Source organism: Aphelocoma coerulescens, chromosome 20 (genome assembly GCF_041296385.1).
Source record: "Aphelocoma coerulescens isolate FSJ_1873_10779 chromosome 20, UR_Acoe_1.0, whole genome shotgun sequence".
Lineage (NCBI taxonomy): Eukaryota > Metazoa > Chordata > Aves > Passeriformes > Corvidae > Aphelocoma > Aphelocoma coerulescens.
Window position 1 is genome coordinate 9074676 of NC_091033.1, and position 23419 is coordinate 9098094.

General features: G+C 51.0%; 1 protein-coding gene across 15 annotated transcripts in view; it reads left to right on the forward strand.

The window, feature by feature from the left end:
- Positions 1-23274, forward strand: part of TPD52L2 (TPD52 like 2) — a 97125-nt gene extending 73851 nt beyond the window's left edge. The window contains exons 2-13 of one of the 15 annotated variants that reach the window (XM_069034574.1): positions 7415-7466; positions 7900-8039; positions 9150-9298; positions 10106-10165; positions 11646-11705; positions 15690-15791; positions 16749-16787; positions 19610-19636; positions 20011-20052; positions 21266-21314; positions 21396-21444; positions 21528-21617. In XM_069034574.1, the coding sequence (XP_068890675.1) occupies positions 7448-7466; positions 7900-8039; positions 9150-9298; positions 10106-10165; positions 11646-11705; positions 15690-15791; positions 16749-16787; positions 19610-19636; positions 20011-20052; positions 21266-21314; positions 21396-21431 (723 nt within the window). In that variant the 5' untranslated portion in view covers positions 7415-7447 and the 3' untranslated portion in view covers positions 21432-21444; positions 21528-21617. Of the gene's footprint in view, positions 1-7414; positions 7467-7899; positions 8040-9149; positions 9299-10105; positions 10166-11645; positions 11706-15689; positions 15792-16748; positions 16788-19609; positions 19637-20010; positions 20053-21265; positions 21315-21395; positions 21445-21527 lie in introns of all 15 variants that reach the window. The other 14 variants (XM_069034570.1, XM_069034571.1, XM_069034572.1 and 11 more) reach the window with 14 other exon arrangements.
- Positions 23275-23419: the final 145 nt, after the last annotated feature.

Here is a 23419-nt window from a genome sequence, read left to right on the forward strand (position 1 = left end):
CAGCGCTCCCATCGGAGTGGGAGAAGGTCTCCGCTCTCCTTCTCCAACCGGGAGATGTTGTGTAAAGCCCACAGCCAGCGGAAATGCGGGAAGAAAAGCAGGGAGAGAAAGAGGAGCCGTTTCCAAGCGCTGGGTGGGAGGAGAGCAGAAAACAGGAGGTGGAGGTGAAAATGTCAAACCTCCCAGGACTGGCTGTGCAGGAACAGAGTGCTCGCTGGTGGCTTTTGGTCCTTGTCCCTCAAGGAATCACTGAGACCACCTTTGCCTCTGGTCCCCAACATGGTGGTGATACTGGCAGCCACCTCCCTGCCAGTGCTGTGGCACCCAGGGCTCAGCCTGTGCTGGCACTTTCAGGGAAAACCTGAGCTCCTCATTCCCAGCCCAGGCACTGCTGGCCACCTTTGATGCCACTTTCCTGTGACACAGGGAGAAAAAACCCCGGAGCTGGCTGGGATTTGGGGTGCCTGGCCATGTCCCAGCATCACCCCAGGCTGGGAGTTTCCAGTTCCAGGGATGTGGGGCAGTCCCCACGTCATGGGACACCCACAGAACACTAAGCTGGACTTCACCTGCCCCTGCCCCATCCAACCCACAGGGAAACCCCTGCTCTGTGCCCTGGGACAGCCTAAAACATCCCTGGGGACTTCACAGAATGGGCTGGATTGGAAGGGACATTAAAGCTCCTCTTGTTCCAACCCCCTGCCACAGGCAGGGACACCTTCCACTATCTCAGGGTACTCCAAGCCCCATCCGGCCTGGCCTTGGACACTTCCAGGTATGGGGCAGCCACAGCTTCACTGGGCAACCAGGGCCAGTGCCTCAGCACCCTCACGGAAAAATTTCTTCCCAATATCCCATCTAACCCTGCCCTCTGTCAGATTGGAGCCATTGTTTCTTGTCCTGTCACTCCAGGTGCTTGTCCAAAGGACCCAGCTCCCTTGGAGCCCCTTTAGAGACCGGAGGGGGCTCTAAGTTCTCCCCAGAGCCTTCTCTTTTTCAGGCTGGATGCCCACAGCTCTCTCAGCTGTCTCCAGAGCAGAAGTGTTCCAGCTTTTGGAACATCTCCATAGACTCCTCTGGACAGCACAGGCTCACTTCTCCAGCCTGTCCAGGTTCCACTGGATACCATCCCTTCCCTCCAGCATGTCAGCTGCACCACACAGCTTGCCTGGAAAGGGGAATAACCAGGATTTGGGGACCATCCGCACCATGGGGCTCACGGGATCACCTGGAGGGGCCTGACCCGGCTGCAGGGATGGTGCCGAGGGGCTCTGCCTGTGGCCAGATGGCTCCGAGCAGCCCTAAGCTCTCCATAATGCCCCTAATTGTCCCCCGGTGCGGGAGCGGGTGGCCCGGCCCAGCTGGTGCCTGTGTCCCCCCGCAGCCACGGCTCTGGGACCTCTGGCTATTTTTAATCCCAGGAAGCTATTTTTGAAGGGAGAGGCTATTTTCCCTGCCCGCGGCTGATCCTGTCTTGCTGTTCAACCTTACCCAGCTATTTCCCGGGGCCGCGCAATGGGCAGTTCCCTGCCCCGGGCAGTCTGCATCTAGAGGGATCCGGGGAAGAAAGGACCGGGTGGGAAGTGCCGGCCGGGATGGAGTGGTCCTGCATCCTCCGTCCTGCTCTGCTGGGCCCGGGGCTGCTGGACGCCCAGGCTTGATATGGGAAAGGGCACCACAGTGCCACGGAGGGGAACGCGCCCCACTTGCGGACACGCACTGGTCGTTCCCCCCAGCCCGCCCCGCGGGAGCCAGGAAGGCCATCAGAGCATGGGGATGCCAGAGGTGACGGGGCCGCGTGTCCCCTGGGCGTTGCGGGGACCGCGGGGTCCTGGGAGCGCCGGCGAACTGGGACTGAACTGGAAACAGGTGTTGGGCACGTCCCGGCGGGAGGAAGGGTGGGGGTGCAGGGCCGGGGGGAGAGGGGTGCACATCTGGCAGCGGAGGGGTGGCAGGAAGCGTCGCGCTGGCCCGGCCCCCCCGTGCTCGGCTGCCTCAGGGTCCCGGGGGGCCGCGCCGCTGCCAGATGTTGTGCAGCTGTCTCCGGCGCTTCCTCTCCCTCCATGCCCCGCATCCTCCGGGAAGCTCTTCCCTGCGCTTCCTCGGTGGAGAGAGTGGGGGAGACCTCCCCAGCCCCCCGCTCCTCCGGCCCCGGCTTCCTGAGCCGCCGGGTCTGTCTGCTCCAGCGTTCGGCTCTTTCACCCCCGGGCTCACCGCCCCCCACCCTCCTCCCACCTCTCCGCGGCCCCTCGCTCCTTTTCTTCTCCTGCCAGCTGCCCCACAGCTCCCGATCCCGGGGGACCTCTCCCCTCTCTCGCCTCCCGATCCCGGCGCTGCCTCCTGCGCTCCTGGCTCAGAGCTCGCCTCGCTCCCAGGGCAGAGGAAGGCAGGAGGCAGCAGCGCCGAGCATCACTTAGTGCTTTTCTTCTCTTGCCTCTCCCAGCATTTCCCATTGTCCCGCAGCGCAGGGACTGCTCAGCGCCCGACCAGCCCCAGCATGACGGGCAGGGAAAAGCCGGGAGAGCCGCAGGGAGCGTGGCCGTGGGCTGAGGGAGCGTGGGCTGCGGAAGCCGGGGAGATGCTCGTTGCCGGCAGCTCACACCGACTGCGGGACGCAGATAGGATTCAGGGATTAGAGCAGCTTAGGGAACAGGGCTCTTCCAAGCGGCAGATGGTGCTGGATGGATCCCAGGGCAGGGCTAGCGGGGTGGGAAACAGGTCCCAGAGCAGGGCAGGGGAAATCAGGCAGAAGCAGGGAGGAGGAGGAGGGTTTTTGCCCAGCCCGTTTCCGGAGCGCGAGGGAGGGCTGGAGGGACGGATCCTTGCCCCAGCTCCCAGGAACGGCAGCTGACGCCCAGAGGGGGTCACAGCTGCAGTGGCAGCAGCGTGGCTTTTGCACGCCACGTCCCCGGGAAGCTTCCCTTGTACCCCCGCCAAGCTGCAGGGTTCAAGGTCCCGGTTACGGGACGTGGCTCCATCACCCACCGGGTCCTTCAGCTGCGCACGTCCCTTGTCCCCACGAGTGTGCGTGTCCCCACAGGAGTGCAAGCTCCCGGGTGTGCACATCATTCTGGGGGTGCGTGGGAAGCCCCGAGACCAGGGGCTTCACCCCGCGTCCCTCCACGTCCTCTGCATCCCCCTGAGGTGCTCTGCTGACGTGGGACTGGAACGGGACAATCCTTGCTGCCCCACGGCCCTGGTGGCTCCCCGGACTCTGCTGCGACCGCGGAGATGAGCAACTTCACCCCAAACGCTGCTGGGGGAAATCCCAGTGACGAGGGTGGAAACAAGAGATGACAAGGTGGGGCCAGGAGAGAAACCCCACAGTCGGGGCAGCACTGGTGGCTGACACGGAGTACCTGGGTGTCCCCAGGAGCTGTTTTGGAGCTGAGAGTAGCCAAACGAGCCGGGATAACAAAGTGGAAATTAAGGGACCCGTTTCCAGGCAGAGGGGTGTGATGGGGGACTGCAAAACTGGCCTCAGAAGAGAAGAGTCTGACTTGCTCCAGCTGAAATTGTTCCCATGGCTCCTGAGGACATTTGTGGTGGGAACATGGGGACTCCGGCTGACAGTGGGAAAGCCCAGCCACCAGCCAGGGAGTCACTGACACTTTCTGGGGAAGAGCAGGACGTGGACGGGAACCCCTCAGGCAGCCCGTGGGTGCAGCTTTCTGCTTGGGGTGGAGAGGGGGGCACGGGGAACCCCCGGGGATGCCGGGACCCCAACCCACCCCAGACTGCTCCGTGGGATGCAGCCACTGGGCTGGGTGTTCTCACCAACTCCCCACACCGGCAGGGAGATGGCAAAGTGGGGGATGTTGGGGTGGCCCAGGCAAGGAGCCGGGCATCCAGAGGATGCTCTTGATCCATGCCTGATGTCAGCCCCAGCAGCTGCGCCCACGTCCCCATGGCTCATCCCCACTTGAGAGTCCCTGTACCTTCCCCAGCAGCTGCGGTGGCGTCTCAGAAAGAGGAAGCGTCGCCCCCGGCATCCCCCCACCGTCATCCGGGGGCTATTTTGGGTCTGGAGGAAAGCGGAAGGCAGCACCGGGCGGGAGATGCCCTGCAGCACGCAAGGGCCAGTGGTGGATGGGGAAAGAGGAACCCCAGTATTGCTCTGCACCCCTGTTCCCACCTGTGGGATGAGGAAAGAGGATCGGTCTCACCTGAAGCATAAAAGGTTTTGGGGGGGCACACAAAGGGGGCTTGGGTAGTTCCCAGGATGATTGCGGGGGATTGTCCGATGTGTGCAGCTCCCAATCCTGCCTCTGTGCCCCAGAGGCAGGGTGCTGGTGCACACGCCATTTTTTAATGATGGTTTTTGCTCTTAAATGTGTGTTTTGCCACCAGTGCCCACGTAAATCTTATCCCATGTGGCTGCATGTGGGTGACCCAAGGATTGGTCAAGGATATAACCACGAGTGGGGGTTGACTCTAATGGGGAGATATGGATGGATGGATGGATGGATGGATGGATGGATGGATGGATGGATGGACGGACAAAGGGATGTGCAGATGGACACAGAGATAGACAGATGGATGGACAGACAGGGTCCTGTTGCACCCACACTCTGCAGGAGGCCATCCAGGTGTGCTCCCTCCCCGTTGCACCCCCGGGTGATGCTGTCCCTAGTGTCAGCCCGAGGGGTGGGACATGCCGGGGGCCGAATGGGAACGGGGGACACTGCTATGGGGGGAGGACAGGCAGAGCCCAAGGCTGGCCGTGGGCCACCACCGCTGCCTCTGGGCGGTGATATCTCTGCCGAGCAGAGATAGTCCCACTGGCCGCCCCTCCTGCTCGGGGGATGCTCCGTTAACACCTCGCGCCTGGGAATCGCTCCAGGACGGGAAAGGGCGATAGGGCTGTATCGGCCGGCGCAGGCTCGCTCCCCGCTCCGCCGGGGCGGATCCCGCTGGCGTAAGGAGCAGGAGCCCGGCCTGCTCCGCTGGGCCCCTTCCAGCCGCGGGGAGGAGCGGCGGGAGAGCAGAGCCCGGCGGCGGTGCACGGGCAGGGAGGGAATCTAGGTCAGGGCTTGCTTTAAAAGGGGGCACAGAGCCCAGAACGCGGCGGCTTCCAGCGAAGCCACGGAGCAGCGGCGCCTGCCCTAGCCCGGCGCAGACACCGGGAGCCGGCAGCTGAGGAATGTCAGCGCTCACCCGGAGCATCCCTATCCCGGGAGATGCGGTTGCCAAGGACGCCCACGGGTGCTGCTTCCCGTGTGCGTGGCCGTTCACGCAATTCCTTGCTTTGCTGGGAAACAGTGGCTTGTATTTCAGGCTCTGACAGGGTTGGAAAACAAGGTGGTGCCAGGGGACATGCGCTTTCCAGAGACACGGATGCCTGGGCACCAGGAGATGCCACCCGCCTCCTAAACGAGACCGTCAAATGGCCCCTTCCTTCCCCTCCGCCTCCACACGGCTGGAAGGGCGTCAGCGAAGGGAACTCGCCCCAGGTCTGGCATTTCTGCATTCGGCAGCAAATGGCCAAAAAAAAGTCCCAACCGAGCGAAAATCCCGGTGGCAGCAAAAGGGGAACCGAGGGGATGTGGAGGGTGCAGGGCTGTGGCTGCCAGGACGAACAAACGCCTCCACAGACATTTTGCCCCCCAAATAACTGCCCAACCCCGCCAGAGCCCCAGCAGATCCGAAAACACAAAAGGGATTTTATTTTTCCCCTCTCCTCAAACTTAGGATTGCTCTGCACTTCCCAACAGCCTTCAAGGTCTTGGGATTGGGGAATGATTAAGTTGGCACCATGATGTATTTAATTAAAAGCCAGTGCCTGAAGGTAGAGGGAAATCAGCAGGGGATTTTTGGAGGGCAATCCCGTGAGGCACAGCCCGATCCCTGGCTGTTCAGGGAGGCTGGACTTGGCAGTGGGCTTTGTGCCTGGCAGAGCTGGCAGAGGCCACGGCAGTCCCTGTGAGCCGCAGCCCTCCTGGCTCCTCCTGACCTCTCAGGGCCAGATTTTCAGGAATCCAGGCTCTGGTGAGCTTGGAAAAATCCAGATTTTTCTCGTGGGCTCAGCAGTCAGCCACTCCCTGGGTTTCCACTGAGCTCAGCTTCGAAATGAGATGTGCACCACGGCTCCAAACTTCACAACAACCCCTCAAAAATCCCCCAATAAAAAGCTAAGCTGTTAAAGTGCTTCCTCTCCTTCCAAGACCAAGCAGGCGGATGGGGATCATGTGCTGTGCTCCAGGAAGGGCATTTCCAGGAGCTCTTGTGGGTGCAAACCCTCTGCTCGGGTGGCCAAGGTGCTGATGGAAAGGGCTCTGACAAATTCCATTTCCCCATCTATATTCACTTCCCTTTTCATGCCTCATCCTGGGCAACCCGAAGAGACAGGGGAAAAGGCTCTGAAAATGAAACAAGGCCCCAACCCAGCGGGATTTTCAGGGAGGAGATTGCAAAATGGTTGGAAGCGGAGCAGCCCAGGGTTTTCCTGTGCCCTGACGCAGGTCTCAGACCCAGGTGGAATTGCAGGCTGTGCTGCCGGTGGGGTTTGGGCTTCCACTCCACTCCCAGCCCCTCCAAAGAAAACAGCAGGTTGTCACTAGAGCCAATTGTCACCAAGCCCTGCCCGCAGCAGGGCGGGCCAGATCCCCCTCTCCGGCCACTGTTTCCCCTTTGATGTCACTGCAGGTGGCACCGCGACAGAATCCGGTTTATGAGGCACATCTGGAGCGGGCAGTGGCCTGGTCCCGGCAGCTGCACACCGGGAGCGGGCTGGGGGGTCCCTGTGACCGGGCACCCAGGGCGGGCTGGGGGTGCCGGGAAGGCTCCGGGCACCGCAGCCACCGCCGGACCTAACGGGAGCGCCAAACGCCGAAGGCGGGATGAGGGGACAGGCAGTGCGGCTCGTTACCGCGGTGAACGATCAGCTCTAATTAACGAGCTCGGTGGGAAGCTGGGCCGGGGAACGGAGCCCGGGGGTCGTACAGAGCGGCCGGGCCGTGGCAGGCAAGGAAGTCCCCGGTGCCCCGTGCCGGCGCTGCCCCACGGCCGCGGTGCTCCGTGCCGGTGCCGCCCGGTGTGTCGGGCCGTGCCCAGTGTCCCGGTACACCGTGCCAGTGCTGGTGCTCCGTGCCGGTGCCGCCCGGTGTGTCGGGCCGTGCCCAGTGTCCCGGTACACCGTGCCAGTGCTGGTGCTCCGTGCCGGTGCCGCCCGGTGTGTCGGGCCGTGCCCAGTGTCCCGGTACCCCGTGCCAGTGCTGCCCCCTGCCCTCCGGCCGCGCTCACGGCACCGCCGGCCCCGCCCGGCCGCGCTGACCCCTCCATGACGTCACCCCCGTGTCCGGTGCCGGGGCAGTGACACACGTGTCACCGTCACCGTGGCGACGCGGCGGTGACGCGCTGCGCCCGCGACCCTCCCCGGAACGGGCGGGCGGCGCGTGCTGAGCGCGTCACCGGGGGCGGCGGCGGCTGACGGGCCCGCGGCGCCGCCATGGAGAGCGCGAACCAGGGTACGGGCCGGCGGCGAGCGGGGGCTGCGCTCCGGGCGTGGGACGCCTGGTGGAGGGGGGGGGTCCCGGACACGGGGGGAGCCCGGGGACGGGGGTGCGGGAGCTGCCGCTGCCGTGATGGGGGACGCGGCCCCGGGAGGTGGGAGCGGCCCCGGGGATGGCGAGCGGCCGGGGGTCGCTCCTTGGCGCCGCTTCCCCCGCCGGGCCCCGTCCCCACCCACGGTGCCGGGCACGGGAGCTGTGAGGCCGCGGAATGCCCGGTGCTGCTGCCGGTTCCGATCGATGCTCGTGGAGGAAACTCCACCGGAGGTTTCCCTTCCCGTCCTCGGCGCAGCCCCTTCCCGCAGCTCTGCCGCCCCCCCGCCCTGCTTTGCATAACGCGCCTCGCCTGCCGCTTGCTTATTCAGTGCCCTCTGCTCCTTGTCTGCGACAGATATCAACCTTAACTCTCCCAACAAAGGTCTGCTGGCGGATGCCATGACAGATGTTCCCGTGGATAACGCGGCCCGGGGCGCTGCGCCCGAGGGATTGACTCTGGCCGAGGAGGAGGAGCTGAGAGCCGAGCTCGCCAAGGTAAGGGGGGCTCGGTTTGGCAGCGTGTGCCTTGGTTGTGTTCTGCTGCGAAGGAACAAAGGGGAGCCACAGGGGTAGGATTGGGTTTTTTGTTGCTGGGGTTTGTTTTTTAGGTTTTTAATTTTGCAGTGCTACCTTTGGGTCTGTCAGCTAATTGTTAAAGTGCACAAAGCTGGCAGATACTTCAAACGCTGCGGTGTGTTGTTTGCTCTTTCCCAGAACAGCCTAATTTAGAGCTCTAAGGAAATAAGTGGCTTTTGATGCTATGAGCTCAGTGTAGGATTTTAGCTCCATGTGAAGCGAGAAAACACTTCAGGCAAATGCTAAGCAAAAGAAAGCCATTTTTCCTTAGGAAACTGAAACATTGGAGCACTTAATGTGCTTTTTCTTCCCACCTTTTTCTCTTAAATATTTATTACACTCTACAGACAACTATTTTTGGTACCTGTATGCTTTGGAAGAGCTGAGGGTTTGTAATGTAAGGTTTGAGCACCTTTTGGGGTTTAAAGGTCAGGTTATCATTTCTGTCTGAAACGTGGCTGAAGGTAATTGCAGCTGTTTCTCTGTTGTCCTTTCCTTCATGTGAGAATCTTGTGGTGATTCTTTGACTTGCAGGTTTTGGCAGGGGAGGACTTTGCTGCTCTAGGTGGTCACGCAGGGCTTGCTGAGCTGCAGCTAAGGTAGAAATGAACCCACTCTGCCTGGAAACAGCTCCAGAGTACTTTGAAAGTGTTGTAAGAAAGATCTCTGAGGAAAAACTCTTTGCTTTAATGACATCAGAGGAAAAGAATCATAAGATAAAATATTAGGTAATGAGGTTTGGCAACTGAATTGTGTCTACTGTTGAAATTACAATACAAGGAATGGGTTCTGTTCATCTCAGTGTCACTAAGTCACCAGTTCAGTGACTTGTATGGAGGTGGAGTCTGAATGGCCTCCCATCCCAACACAGTTCATGTTGAGTTGAATAATTCTTTACCTGATGTTCTTCCCAATTGTTAAAATTGATGTTAATGAAATGTTGCTAGTTTCGAGGGAGGTAAAAACTTGTTTTACTTTACGGTTTTTAACTAAACTGTGATTTAACACAAACCTCTGCCTCTCTCTAAGGTTGAAGAAGAAATTGGTACTCTCAGGCAAGTTCTGGCTGCCAAAGAGAGGCACTGTGGAGAGCTGAAGAGGAAGCTGGGTCTGACTCCCTTGGATGGGCTGAAGCAAAACCTGTCCAAAAGCTGGCACGATGTCCAAGTTTCCAATGCGTGAGTATTGCTTGTGATGCACCTGTGTTTAACTAGGACTCTGTGTGACACTTCCCAGCAGGGTATTCCAGAGCTCTTTGGAGTGGCTGGAGGTTTTTCCTCTGATGGATTTATAGAGTAAAAGACACTTAAAAAAAAATTATGTCTGTGTAAACTGGACTTTCATGTCTGTGATCCAGATAAATTGTTGCTTGATGCTCTTCCCTGTGGTGTTAGAGATCTGGATCACACTTACTGGTTCAGTTTGCCTATTTCTGCCTGCTCTTTGAGGCACAGGCAGCTCCTACCTTGTTCTAAACTCAGGCTCAAAGAGAAGTGCAAGCAGTTTCACAGCTTGTGCCAGTTCAGAAGCATTCCCTGGGTTGTATAGCCTGCACCTCCTAGGAGAAAAATCTGTGGTATTAGTGTGCTTCACCAGAGTCATCTTGTCCTAAATATGTGAAGTGAGACTGACTGTTCCTGAACAGGAATTAAGGGTATGGTCACTGCTGTGCTTGACAGTGCCAAAAGGAGAGTCCATGAGGTAAGTTTGCCCCTGCACTGGGTGTCAGGGATTCTGGGTGCCCATAGAGGCATTGTTCAGGCTAAAAAGTCTCCTGTAACTTAACTGGGGTTTGGAGTTACTGACAGTGATACTGCAGAGCAGATCATTGAGCTGTTCACTCGCTGTTTGTTCTTTCCCTTTTCCTTATCTTCCCTCCTCTGTCCCTGCCCCATTTCTGTTATTCCTTTGTCACTGGAATCTGTGTCATTGTCTTCTAAAAAATGAATATTAAAGTTATATTCATTAACACTTTCTGTTTCTAGTTATGTGAAAACATCTGAGAAACTTGGAGAGTGGAATGACAAAGTGACACAGTCTGACTTGTGAGTGCCTCGGGCTCCTCAGCATCACCTCCTTGTTCCTTGCTGCCTTCCCCGATTTGTGCTGCTCCTTGTTCTCCCAGGCATCAGGGCTTGCTTGGGAGCTGGAGGCATGGTGAAACAGGGTTGTTACTTCCAGCATGCCTGGCTTCCAGCTAGAAACATCCTCTAGTTGCAGAGGAGATGAGTAAATGTTACTGCCATCATCTCTGTCATGGTCTTGCTATTGCAGAAGAAAAATTCCAATCAGTTACCAGACCACAATTTATATATAAAAAAAGGAGGGGACAAAAACTTAACCACAATTTCCCTTCAGCTGGTGATTGGAGATTAGTCTGTTGTTATCAGGAGTCTTATTAGTAAACCTCTGTCTTTACTCTGAAACTATTTCTCTTCTCATCAGGAATGTGGTAGGAGTCAGTTTGGCTGTTGCCTTTCTGTATGGCCACCTGGGAGAGAAGTGGCCATACAGGTGCTTCCCTGTAGCTGGAATTAGGGGCTGTGCAACTGCCAGTGTGTTCATGAGCTTCTGAGCCTGCTGCATTGATGTGTGACCCTTTTGCCAGTGTCAGCACTAGAAAGCCATGAATTTTAATCTTTGCTGTGTATCCGAGCAGGTGACAAATGCAGACAAAGAGCATGTGGCTACTTTTGCTTCTGGAATATATTCTTTAATTATATTAGCCCTCTGTTGATGGTCGACACGAATCATTGATTCCTGCTGCATAGCTGAACCCTCAGGAGCCCTTGAGTGTTTTCTGTGCTGAAGTTTCTCTCTCTTTGTCTTGTGTTGAAGGAGATAATTTAGCTAAGAGGAAAATGTGGATTGGGATCACCACATCATTAGGCAAGGTGGCACTGATCTAATTGGGGCAAGTGAATTCTGGGTGATAAGTCCCCTCCTTTGAGAACCTGTGTGCTGTCTGAAGTGGGAGCAGCCACCTTCTGTAGTGTGTGTGTTCTGTACCTCCAGTGTTAGTTCTCACAACCCCTAAGGTACTGGTTTTTTGCAGAGTTGTGTAGAGAAACATGATTTCTAAAGATCAGAAAAACAAAAGTTTATTGTTTGTCTGGTTCATGCTGTATTGGTAAACTACAGCTTTGGGTGTGGCAATCTGATTTTTTTTGGCCTTAAGCTCAGTTCACTGCTCTGTGCTTTTGCTACAGACCAGCAAGAGAAGATGTAGGAAGGGAGCAGAAGATGCAAAGTCTTTCATTTCCTGACACCTTTTAAACTGCAGGCTTTGTTTCTTTGTGCTCAGGGTTTGAACATGCTTAAACAAAAGAAACTGGGGCTTAGGTGTCTCCCTGCATCTCAAACAGTTCTTTTCCTTTTGGCTGTACTAGAGAGGCTGAAGCTGTTGTCAGAGAAATAAAGCCTCTGATACTGTAAGTGTAAAGAGTCAATAGTAATGTGTAAAGTGTCAGAAGAAGCATCTGTAGTGAATCTTGGAGCTGTCTCTAACCTCAGTTGTGTTTGTAGATATCTTTCAGCCAGCAGCACACTGGAGGACTGGAATGAAAAATTAACTCAATCAGAAGCGTGAGTGTCTTAACCTTCAGCCTTAACAAATGCTTTCTTCTTACAGTTTGCTGCCACTAATTGTGCTGTGCCCCTGCTCCCCACCCCCTGCTTTCACTAGATCTACTTGGACATTTATCTTTCCTAGCTTTTACTTTTTTAACCCAATAAATGCCTCTGCTGGGAGAGGGAGCTTTTCCTCAGGTCAGTATACAAGTGATTCTCTATAAATGCCTGCCTGCTCTCAGGAGCTGACTGAAACCCCTGGGTAGCTGAGACCTGTGTGCTGCACATTACACCTTTAGCTGAGAAGTGTAATAGCCAGACTGACTTTCTTGTTACCCCAACATGCTCTGCAGGGAGCAGGAGCTTTGCTTTCTGCTGTAGTACCTGATGAAAATAGAGCTGTAGTGTCCAGGGCAGCTTCCTGTCACGTTGGGGCCACAAATAGACTCAAACAGCTTAAACCTCACAGCTGTTCTACTCCAGTTGTTCAATGCAAATCTCCCTTAGACGTGCTTTTACTAAATGCCTGAAATTAAATTCTCTTCCGGACTAAATTATGGAAGGATTTTATGGAAGTTGGCCTTTGTCCTTCTCACTATGCCTTTCCCACAGTATGTAGGGCAATCCCTTACAGTGCTGCAGTGGGAGCAGGTAGATTGTGTCATTATTTTCAGAGCTGATTTCAACTGTGGGGAGGTCGGTCTTAGGTGTGAGCCAGCTTTCCTGTTCTCTGGAGTGGGTATGTGATGCAGTCCTTGGAGCTGGCTGGTTATCAGCAGCATGTGTGAATGCACGGTTTTCTTCATAGCAAGGGTGAAAGAGGAGCAGAGATAAAATGTAGGAGTAGCAGATAAAACTTTGAAGTATGCAGGTTACTTTCAACTGTGTTCTCTAGATTAAGAAGCTGTAAACTGTCACTATTTCACTTGCTAAATAGAGTGACCTTGGTTTTTGTGCTTGCTGACGGTGACTGACTCCACAAGTGTTTAATCAGAGTCCCTCCCTGGGTGTGCCTGCTAGAATAGAAAACTCCTGGTTGTATCTGTTTCCTTGTACTTCATAAGCACCAGAAATGTGGCGGAAATGTGCTTTTTGTGGAGCACTTAGGGCCTGAAGAGCTGTGGCACCTTAGCTTTCCTGCTTGCTTTGGCACTGGACAGAGTGACAGTTGGTGCTGGCAAGGTCGAGATTGATTGAAATAGAGGTGTGAGGGGCATTGAAAGATTCCAGCAACATTTCAGAAATCAATCAGAATTTCTACTTCTCTCTCTTAAGTTCAGTGAGTGCAAAGAGGCAAGTTCAAGAAGTCCAAGGGTGAGGTTTTAGGGTTTTTTTTATGCAAATGCATTGTCTTTTCTGTTTCAGAGCTGCTCTGCTTCCTAGCTAACAAGGCTCTTGAGTGAATTGGGAGTGGACCTGACTCCTGACCTTATGGTGCTTTTGTGTGCTGTGGAATTTCCTGGTGTTTGCCATTCCTGGCCACAGACTTTCCCTCTGCAAGCAATACATAAACAGGGCAGAACCCACCCCAGTCTGTTCCTAGATCCACTTTCACTGTAACGAGAGATTGAGGTGACTGACACGGTTTGTGTCTTTATCCAGACAGCTCAAATGGTGATTGCTGGATAAAAGCAAGTGAGTGGAAGCTGGTGTTAATGGATAAAGGAGGATTTGAGGGTGCAGATTTCACTCCTTCCTGTCTGGGTTTATAGGAGAGGGATGCAGTGAGATGTTGGAATACCACAGGATGAACAGCACAGGGCAGAGATCATTTCTGTGGCTTCTGCTGCAGCCAATTGCCTGTGAGTAAAGTGGGGTATTAGCCAGAGCTTATATTTATTACTCTCAGATTTGGATTATTCCATTGTGCTTTGTGCTGGGGCTAAGGGAAGAAAGTGAGTGCTTGTGAATTTACATGGGAAACCAGGCTGTGGCACTTGCAGGAGAAGAGTTGCAACTTCTAGGTCAGGGCTGGGTGTAGTTAAGTTGCATTAAAGTCTTGTATAAGCTGATCCCTGGCTGTCACAGCTGCAGCTCCACACGTGTGTCTGGTGGCAGTTCTGGGTTACAGAGCTGCTCATCTCCCTGTGCTTGCCTGGCTCTGCCTCCTGCCTGGCAGCAGTGAGGTGTTTATGTGTGTGTGGGAGTTGTGGGTGCAGGACTGGGCTGGCCATCTGATCCAGCTGCTGCTTTTTTGTGCTTCCAAGTTTATATTTAATCCAGATCGTTCCCTTGATCTAGATTGCTGTGCCAGCACAAGCAGTTGTGCTGGAGGAAGGAGCACACTCAGGCAGAAGCAGCAGCACCTGAGTGCTTGTTCTTCAGTTACAGTAAAAATTCTCCTGTCAGGTGTAGAAAACACAATTGGAAAATCTCTGGCCTTTATCTGCTGAAGCTGGGCATAATAGTTGGAATTTTGCAGTGTGAATGGCACGATGGTGTCCTTTGAGGCTGTAAACCATTCCTCAGTGCTGAGCTCTGAGTGCCAAGCAGACCTAGAGTCAGCACTGCATACTTTGGTAAGCACGAGGTTTTCGATATTTGTTAGGCAGCTGTAAATCAAATCCCATGACAGGGCTCAGCCAGGGAGGAGCCTGGCTGCTGAAGGCAGGGATTGAGATCCTCCTCAAGCACCGTGGTTGCACTAGGAAGGCAATCCCTGTGTGAGATCAAGCAGCCTTGGTGCTGATCAGGTCACTCCTAAATTGTGCTGAGGTGCAGAAGATTGTGCTGTGCAGAGGCAACGTTGAGGCCTTGCTGTTGGGGCATGCTCAGGTTTTTCTGGAACTGTTGACTTCAAGAAGAATTGGTCTGAAAAATGTGTAGATTATAGAGAATTTTCTTTCAGGAGCAAGAAGAGAGAAGGAAAAACTGATGCAGTTTTCCCCTGTTCTGCCTAAGTCTTGTGTATATTCATGATTCAGAAATACTTGGCTGTGGTATTAAAAAAAAATACTGAACAAACCAACATGTTGTAATTGGAATTGCTCAAGTCCAGTTCGGGTGCTGTGGTGCTGTCCATGCACTTCTGCCTAGAGAGAAGGAGATGTGAGTAAGTCATCTGTCACCATGGTGTTTGTAGCCAGGGGAGCTCAGGCATGAGAGAACATTAGGCTGTTTATAATGCCCTTCTCCTAAATGTCCTCACCAGGCAAAAAAATAATCTCAAGCTGAAATATTTGGAATAAGAAAAGCTTAAAATATTGAACTTGTTTTTCAGCCTGAGTCTTTTCTTTGTAGTCTGAAGAATGACATAAATCTAGATGTTAATCATCAACTGTAGAATAGTTTAGAGAGAACGAATTAATGAAAGTGACACAAAGAATCTTTGTTCTTGAGATTAGTCTCATCTGAAGGAAACAAAGGTTCTCAAGTGTTTCCAGCTCAGGTAGGAATTCAAATAATCAGCTGACAAATAAAAGCTGACTTCTTACCTATTGTGGTTAATGGTAACTGATAGGAAACTTCTCTAGCAGTTTATTTCTAAACTGCTGCTGTAGAGCTAATGCTGATTCCTGCATTTCTTTTCTGTATGGTGATGATGGTCTTGCTTCTTGCCTCTTTCCTCCGAAACATAACACCACAACAAATGCTATGGCTTCCTCAAGGCTGCAAGGATAGTATGGAATGGGTTCCTGGATTTATTTTCTCCAGGACACCAAAAGATGGTTGCAGAGCAATTAGGCTACAGTGCTGTGGTGTTAGACCTTCCATGTGGAAAATTGGTTTTGCTTTGGTTTTTAGCAAATGTTTGTTAGATTTAAGAACATATGATCAAAAGTGTAAGGTGAGTGTATGGAAAGGTTAATCCTATACTTCCTGCTTTTGTAAAACTTCAAATATTTGAATATATGCAAATCTGGAAGTGGCTCTTTCAGTGAAGTCAGTGCAGCTCACTAACCCAGCTTCTTTCCTTTAATATGGGGTCCTTTTTCAAAATGGGGAGGGACACTTTTGGATCCAACCTGTTAGTTCAATTTATGATTTTTTTCCATGTAGTTATAAGAAGACCCAGGAAACCCTTTCCCAGGCGGGACAGAAGACTTCAGCAGCCCTTTCCAATGTAGGTTCTGTTATCAGCAGGAAGCTCGGTGACATGAGGTAAGATTTCTGGTTTGCACTCTGGTGCTTTGATCTTGGTTTCAAACAGGAATGGGACTTTAGACAATAACTAGGCTTTCTTCCATTTTTCTGTTTAGTTGGCAGCACGTTGCTGTTGATGGACTGCCATCTTCTGTGTGGCCCTGTGCACTGTAGTTTAGGACAGATTAAGCATTTACTGAAGATTTACTGAGGGGATAAGCCTGTTCTAAGGCATTTAAATTTGGTTTGGTTTAGGAGAACTGACCAAACATTTTTAGCAGCCTTCTCCCTTTTACTGTCATGTGGATTCACTGCAGCTTTTATGTCATGTGTAAGAAACTAGAATTAAAATTTCCCTTTTCCATTCCTTACTGGATTATGGAGGTGTGTTTCCTCAGTGTAACTGCTTTGGATTAGAGAGGGGTCATCCCTCCTGTGCTCTGTTCTGATTAAAAACAGAAAGGGCAAAGTCTGTTTGCTGCATTCCATGTGGTTTCAAGCCCCGGGTGTTGACATTCCATGGAGAAGGGCAGTATGTCTTCTAGGCACAGTTATGTCATGTTGGTTGGAAAATAGCAATTGATTCAGAAGATTATGACAACACTGACAATTTGTTCTGTGGTTGTCCTTAAGTAGATGACCACTGAAATAATTGCAAATTTAAACCTCTCCAAACTGGCAAGAGGCACAGGTTCTCCTGGCTGAGGTTCTTGCTCTGTGAGTTTCTCAGCTGCACAGAGCTCAAGGTTAGAATTGGTGATTTACCTGCTCAGAAATTTAAGCTAAAGATTTCTTCCCCACTAATGGTAACATCCACTTTTTTCATGCAGAATCCCTTGACCATGTTTTTCTTGGAATTGAGAGCTAGTTCTGGATGTACAGCCTGTCTAGGTTACTACGGGAGGATTTTTAGAGCTTGTATTTAACGTGCTGTCTCGGACCTTGGATTGAATGGGTAGCTGTCATTCTTTGTAGGGACTTTCCTATTCCACTGTGGCTGGGAGTATCTGAGTGGTAAGAACTTGTTGGCCTCTGATCACATAGTGCTGATTTATTCTGGTTCTGTCCTCAGTGAGCTAGTTACTGTGTTCCTGGAGGGTATTTTTTTGTGTTTTCAGTAGCTCACATCTCTGAATTTGGCAGAGGACTAGCTGGCTTCCTACCCTTTCCAGCATTCAAGTTGTAACTTTTCTTTCCTGGAAACTCCCTAGTCTGCTGGAAAAGGAGACTTTCATGTAATCACAGCAGATTACAGCTACTGGCACAAGATGTGGTGGGAACACATTTTGCCAAACTGATAAGTGAATTTGGGGCCTGGTTTCTGCAGTCTGGCCAGGCTGTTGCAGCAAAGGAATGGGAACTGTGCTTTTTTTGGGACCACATGGGGAACTCCTGAACCAGGGTTGCCACTGGCAGAAGCTGTTTTGACAGGCTTGCTCCTGCCTGTTGTTTTTTAGCTGGGAGAATGCAGGTTATGCAGCTGCTGAAATGTTTGTGCCATCCCAGGAGCAGGTGATGGAGGGAGGGGATACTGGGGTGCTCTCCTGGTGGCAGAGCTGGCCTGGCACAGTCACTGTGACAACTGGCCATGTAATCAACTGGCCCAGGCATGAGGCAGGCCTTTGCAGCAATGGTTTTGCTCAGCTTCAACATCTGCATGCCTTTTTATAGCTAATACCTTGGGTCAGGTGTTATGAAATAGAGGCAGCTTCTGTCTTATCACCTGGGAATCCCTGCCAAAGTTATTTCAGCAGGATTTGTATATGTGGCCCTGTGGGGGAACACAGTAATGATTTTTTTTAAGACTTTCAGTTTTTCTCTGCATATATAAACAGACTTCTATCTCCTGTGCTGCATCCAAGTCTTCCTATTTCTGATTCTGAAGAAGGTTTAACTCTGAGCATAAGGTTTTGCAGGAACTGTCCCACTTTTCACCCTTGCCAGGTGAACTCTGGTGTTCTGATATGTGATCAGAGCTGACGAGGAGTGAAGTCTGTTGTATTGCTGTGATCACTGTTCTGAACGAGTGGGATGATCTCTGTTCCCAGAGAAATCTCTGTTACAGGCCTTGTAGCCTACACTGACCTCCATTACTGTACTCTGTTATTTTTCCTTCTTACACTACAAATTCACTTGTAAAGCAAGTTTATTTTCCAGCACTGGAAGTGTTGAGATAACAGAGGGGATTTCCTTGTTTAGTCAGCCTTCACCGGTTGATAAATGCAAGGAAGGAGTGATGAATGGGACAGAGCCTCCGACACACTGAGGGTGTGGACCTAATTCCATTAAAAATGCTTGGACCAAATTGCTTTTAAATACAAGTAACATGTTAAATCTTTAGACTTGTTGTATTCTGGTCAAAATAATTTTGGTGTGTGGATTTTAACCTTGGGAAGTTAATGCTGCAACCGTGTGCTTGGTGCATTAATGCTCTACTGGATTACTCTGAGGGGAGAAAATGTACCTTAGTGGGTAGGATATTTTAAAGTCTTGGCCTGTTCAGATGTCTCTGTTATCTCCACCTACAGTTAAAAAGTAAACTGGCTTTTAGACATTCTGTTCCTGCATTTTACTGATCCCAGTAAACTGCAGAATTGGAAGTGTTTTCTTTTTGTTGCCTTGTGGGTTTGTCCACCTGTGCACTTCATGGTGTCTGATGAAGTTTGCTGCTGTACATAATGCTACGAGCAAATTCATTATGAAATGTTAGCCTGAACCCAAAGTGCCTGCAGATTCTGGAACTTAGGTAAACTTTCAATCCTTATGGAAGGAGGAAAAGGGTTACTGCTAGGTCCAGGCCAAGATACTGAACAAGAAACCAGTGCTTGTGGTATTCTGTATGGAGCAGCATGGTGCATGGATGTGTTATCTGTGTTGTTCTCCTTTAAGCAAGAGTAAGTAGAAAGTTAATTTATTTCACATGCAAAGGCAGCATTTCAAGGATCTGCCCTGCCAAAGAGCTGACTTGGATATATGGGGAAATGAAACCACAGAGCCCAACATCTTCGCTCTGGCTGTTAGGAAAAGCCCTTGTACTCGTTGCCAAGTACTTCACATCTAGCTTGCCATGACTGCTTCCTGCTGCAGAGACAAAAATTATATTTAAGTGGAATAAAACACTGCTCTGGCAGGAGAAGCTCCTTTAAAGCATCCTGGTAATCTTCCTAATAGAAGTAGGAAACCTCAGTCTGTTGTTTCAGACTGCTGAGATGCTACTGTATTGCAAAATCCCAGCCTAAAAATGGGCAACCAAGTTACAGGATAAACATGATACCTTTAATCTTATCTTTATTAGCCTGCAATGCATTTGTTGTTTGAGCTGTAACTTTGAGATTTGCAGGCTTGGCAAGATAACGTGCAGGTATCCATTGCAGGTTGCCCTTAAACAAGTCCTCACCAGAAGTCTGAGCAATGCTGTCTTTGTGTGAGAGACCACAGGGGGAAATGGGGGAAGGAGGTATCTCTAGCAATATAGCTGGTGCTTTGTAAAACCTTCAGTTTAGAAAAAAAATGCTTAAAAAAACCATGTGAAAGCAGTGGATGGGGGTAGGTAAAATGTTTTGGTTTGCTGTTGCACATCTACTCCTTCCCCTCCCTGGCTAGGTTCTAAGTTGATGTAGGTGCTGTTATTGCTCTTAGGGAAACAGCTTGTTTGGAGTTAATGAAAAGCATTTTTTTTGCTTGCTCCTGTGATTTATTTTGAGAGGCTTCCTCCTGGGTAGTTGACTTTGCTGTCCCATGATTTTGTGACCGTGTCCCTGCATTTGGTGTTTAACTCTGTGCAAGTTTCTGACCATTTCTTCCTTTTTCTCTCTGCTGCCTGTGGCCTCTCCCAGGGCTCACTCCATCTCACATTCCCTTAGGTAAGATACTGTTCAAGGCTCTAAAAGAGCATTTGTTTCTGTGCCAGGCCCTTGCAGACTTTAAAGGGGAAGCTGGTTATTTAAGCCTTACCTAAATTTTTGACACAGACTGAGAAATCTACAACAAACCAATGCCCTGGGATTGACTTTTGTATCACAGTTGCAGTTAAATATTGGCCATCCTGTGTCTGGAAAACTAATTCTGGGCTGCAGCTGTTAAATAAGGGGAGAGAGGGCTGGCTCCTACCACTTGGGTTGTCCACAGCAGCTTGTGTGTGGACAGGGAGTGCTTCAGACCCCGGGGTTAGGCTGCTTTTGCACAGTGTCAAATTGTCATTAACTTTTTCCTCCTTGTCCCGAATGCTTCCGAGCAGCGGCTACTCCATCCGCCACTCGATAAGTATGCCAGCCATGAGGTAATGTAGCACATGCCTGTGTATGCTGAGTGGGGCTGGGGGGAGGACAGCTGCCTCCATCACTGCTGGAGGGTTTGTTCTGACTTGTACAACCAGCTCCTTTCTCAAGCAGGCCCCTCTCCGAGCATGGATTAACCACAGCCTGCAGTTTGACTATTTAAAGGTTTTTTTAATATCTCTTAAGTTCATTAGCACCTGTCTTTTCTTGGACTAAGTGCAGTGTTGCACCTGTACCAAAGTCTGGTTGAAGCTTGCAGCTTTCAGAGGTCCCTGAAGGGCAGGACTGTAGTTCTGTCACAATGTATGGCACAGCCATTGCTGATCCCAAGGTGAATCCTAACGGGAACCCTCTCCTCGGCCTTCCCTCAGGGTGTCTTGCAGGAGAAGTGACTGCCAGGGCTGGACAAGGCCCACAGAACTCTCTGTTCATCCTCTTTCCAGATCAGTGGAGGTTATTTTATGGCTGCAAATCTAAAGCAATTCCTTGGAACAAAAATAACTGAGATGAGGCGAGTCATCTCCCAACCCCAGCGCTCCCACAGCCTGGCCTGGGGAAGCAGCTCTATGAGTAATTGCCTGGTCTGGCAGCTCAGTACAGAGCACTCCCTGAAATCCTTTGCCAGTGAAGCAGCTTGTTGGGTTGTCAAACAACTGACCTGGTTTTCCTTGCTAGAAATATGAAATGCTCTGATTAATTCATTACCTGGGATTTCCGTGAGCATTTCCTGATGCAAATGATCGCCCCTGTAGAAATAAAGCTGCTGATAGGTGCAGTTACATGGCCCTTCCCCTTTCTCCCCACGGGATGTGATACAGGAAACTGAAGCCTTTGTTTTCTCAGCTTTCCCTTCCACTATTTAAAACAAAATGTTTTTAGTTGGAAGTTTTTTAAAGCTGAGAGCTGGTTTCTTCTCTCCTTACTGTGCCTTGATTCCCCAATGAACTAGGACTTGTTTCCCTCAACATTTTAGCCTGAGCAATTGAATAGACTGCACATGGTGTAAATGTTTTCCTTCAGAGTTTAGATGTGGTGTTCTTGCCTGGTGTGCCTGAGAGATTTGTGCCAAAGGCTGTGAGGAGCTGGAAGTGTTCTGGGTGATGGTGTCACTGCAGGGGAGCAGCCACAGAGCCCAGTCACACTGTGCCATTTGATATGGTTGAGAACTAACTTGTCTTGATTTGTTGTTTCTTTCTCCCCTCTTCTGTCTTCAAGGAATTCTGCAACCTTCAAGTCCTTTGAAGATAGAGTTGGGACCATAAAGGTAACAGTCTGCTTTGTCGTGTAAACACAGTATGTGAAGCCTTGTGCAGAAACTTTAATTTCTGCAATGTTTTTCTTGTAGACTAGTATTCGGGCAAATGGCCTCTCAGATATGTGAAGTCTTGGCTACAGTAGGTGACCTCGACAAGGGGGAATTGACTTGGTATTCCCAGTGCTGCTTTCTTGTTGTCCTCACTCTCTTCTCTCCTTCCAGTCCCGAGTGGTGGGCAGCAGGGAAAACAGCACTGACGGCCTCCACTCCCCCTCTGGAGCTGGGGACAAGCCTCCACAAGACAACGCTCCCTTCTAGACCTGGATGTGTCTTTGCACGGCTGTGCACAACTGGAAGAGCCCCCTCCCTCCCAAACCTTCACCACAGCAACAACATGCGAATCTAAGAAGGGGCTGAGAGCCAGTCAGGAGAGATCCATCCTTCATTCATAGACACTGCTGCTGGATCCAAGTCAAATAAAGAGAATGCAAAGTTTTGTACACAAATAATATTTTACACTAAAGTTTGTAGATTAAATGTATCACTGCTGTCCTTTTGGGAGAGCGTGTAAGCTGGAGTTTCCTTAAAGTAGCTCAGAAATGCCACTGCTGTAGATGAGAACAGTTTTCCCTTGTCTGACAGAGCTTGGAGCAGATACATGGCCCTGAGCAGCATGAGGAGGACAGTAACTGGAGAAGCCAAGTGCATGGGTACCTTAGCTTCAGCTTCTGGCTCCGTTCTCTGTGTGGGCTACTCTGGGAGCTTGCAGGCTTCTCCTGTTACTGTTTTCTCTGGCTCTCATTGGAGCTGTCGGGTAAATGAGGTAAACAGTTGGGTTTTTTCCTGGGCTCCTAAAAGGTAAACTTCACTTAGCAGCTGCCTCGTTGTTACACTAATGCTCTAGCTTTAACAAAACTAAGAATCTTTATTTTTAAATGCAATGAACTTTAAAGAAATAAAGCTTAAAAACAAACAAACGAACAAAAAGCTTTGGCATCATATTAGGGCAATGCTCCCTTGGACTCTGAAGCTGAATTGCAAGCCTTACATCACTTACGCTTTACTTGTTTATGATTTATTTTCTGTAGAGAAGACTGCAAGGGTTCTAAAGCTGGTTGTTGAGCACTGGAGTTTTGCATCATGCAGTCATAGCAGCATGTTTATAAAGCCAGTTCTTGTGTTAAATTCAGTGGTGCACTCTGTTTCCCGAGTGTATGAAACTTGCTTCTCCCTTCTCAGCTTATCCCTTCGTTTTGGAGGAGGAATTTCTGAAGGCTGGAATATGGATACCATTGGAGGGACTCTGCTCTGCTCTCCGAGGGCTCCTCCAGCTGGTACATCTGGCTGTGACTGGATGGGTTTCTCAGTTGAAAGCCCCAGCTCTAATTTTGTTTTACAAAACTGGCAGAGAGTCATGGCGCTCACCCAGTCCCTCCAGGGGCTGGATGTTTTGCTCTTTTGATGTCCAACTTCATTGCTCAGGAGCTGACAAATTCCAAGTTTTCTCCTAGAGGCCTGATCTTATTCTAGGCAAGGTGCCTCCACATAGAAATACCTAGAGTGAGCAATTCTGTGCCTTAGAGGCGAAGTGGGACTTACTCAGGTTTTTAAACTTATGTACATATCTGGGTAGTTTTTAGTGGTTTCACCCCGGAGGGACTGAACTGCCTCTGATCCTTTAGAGAAGCAAGTTTTGACACTGATTTGATTAATCTCCATTTCCCCCACCCCTGCACCCCTCCCACTGCAGACCTGGGGACATGGGATGAGATGTTAGTGGGCAGATGTACTAGGCCGTAGGTAGAGTGTAGAGTGTTGTTCACAGGCACTCTTCGTTTGACTGGAACTGGCCTCCCTGTGAGGAACAGAGCCAGTGAAATGGAGACTGCAGGAGCTTGGGTATGGAACTGTTTCTCTTTAAGATAAAGACTGAGGAAACTTGTCAATAAATGATTCCTTTGGGAGAAAATGGGGTGAATGTCTTTGTCTTGTTCTGTCTAACAGCACTGAAATCCTCTCTTGGGTGCGCGTTACGAACTCATCAGGTAAATATCAACTGCCTGCAGCAGCGTGAGGTGAGAAGCAAGGGAAATATTCCATCCTATGCCTCTAGC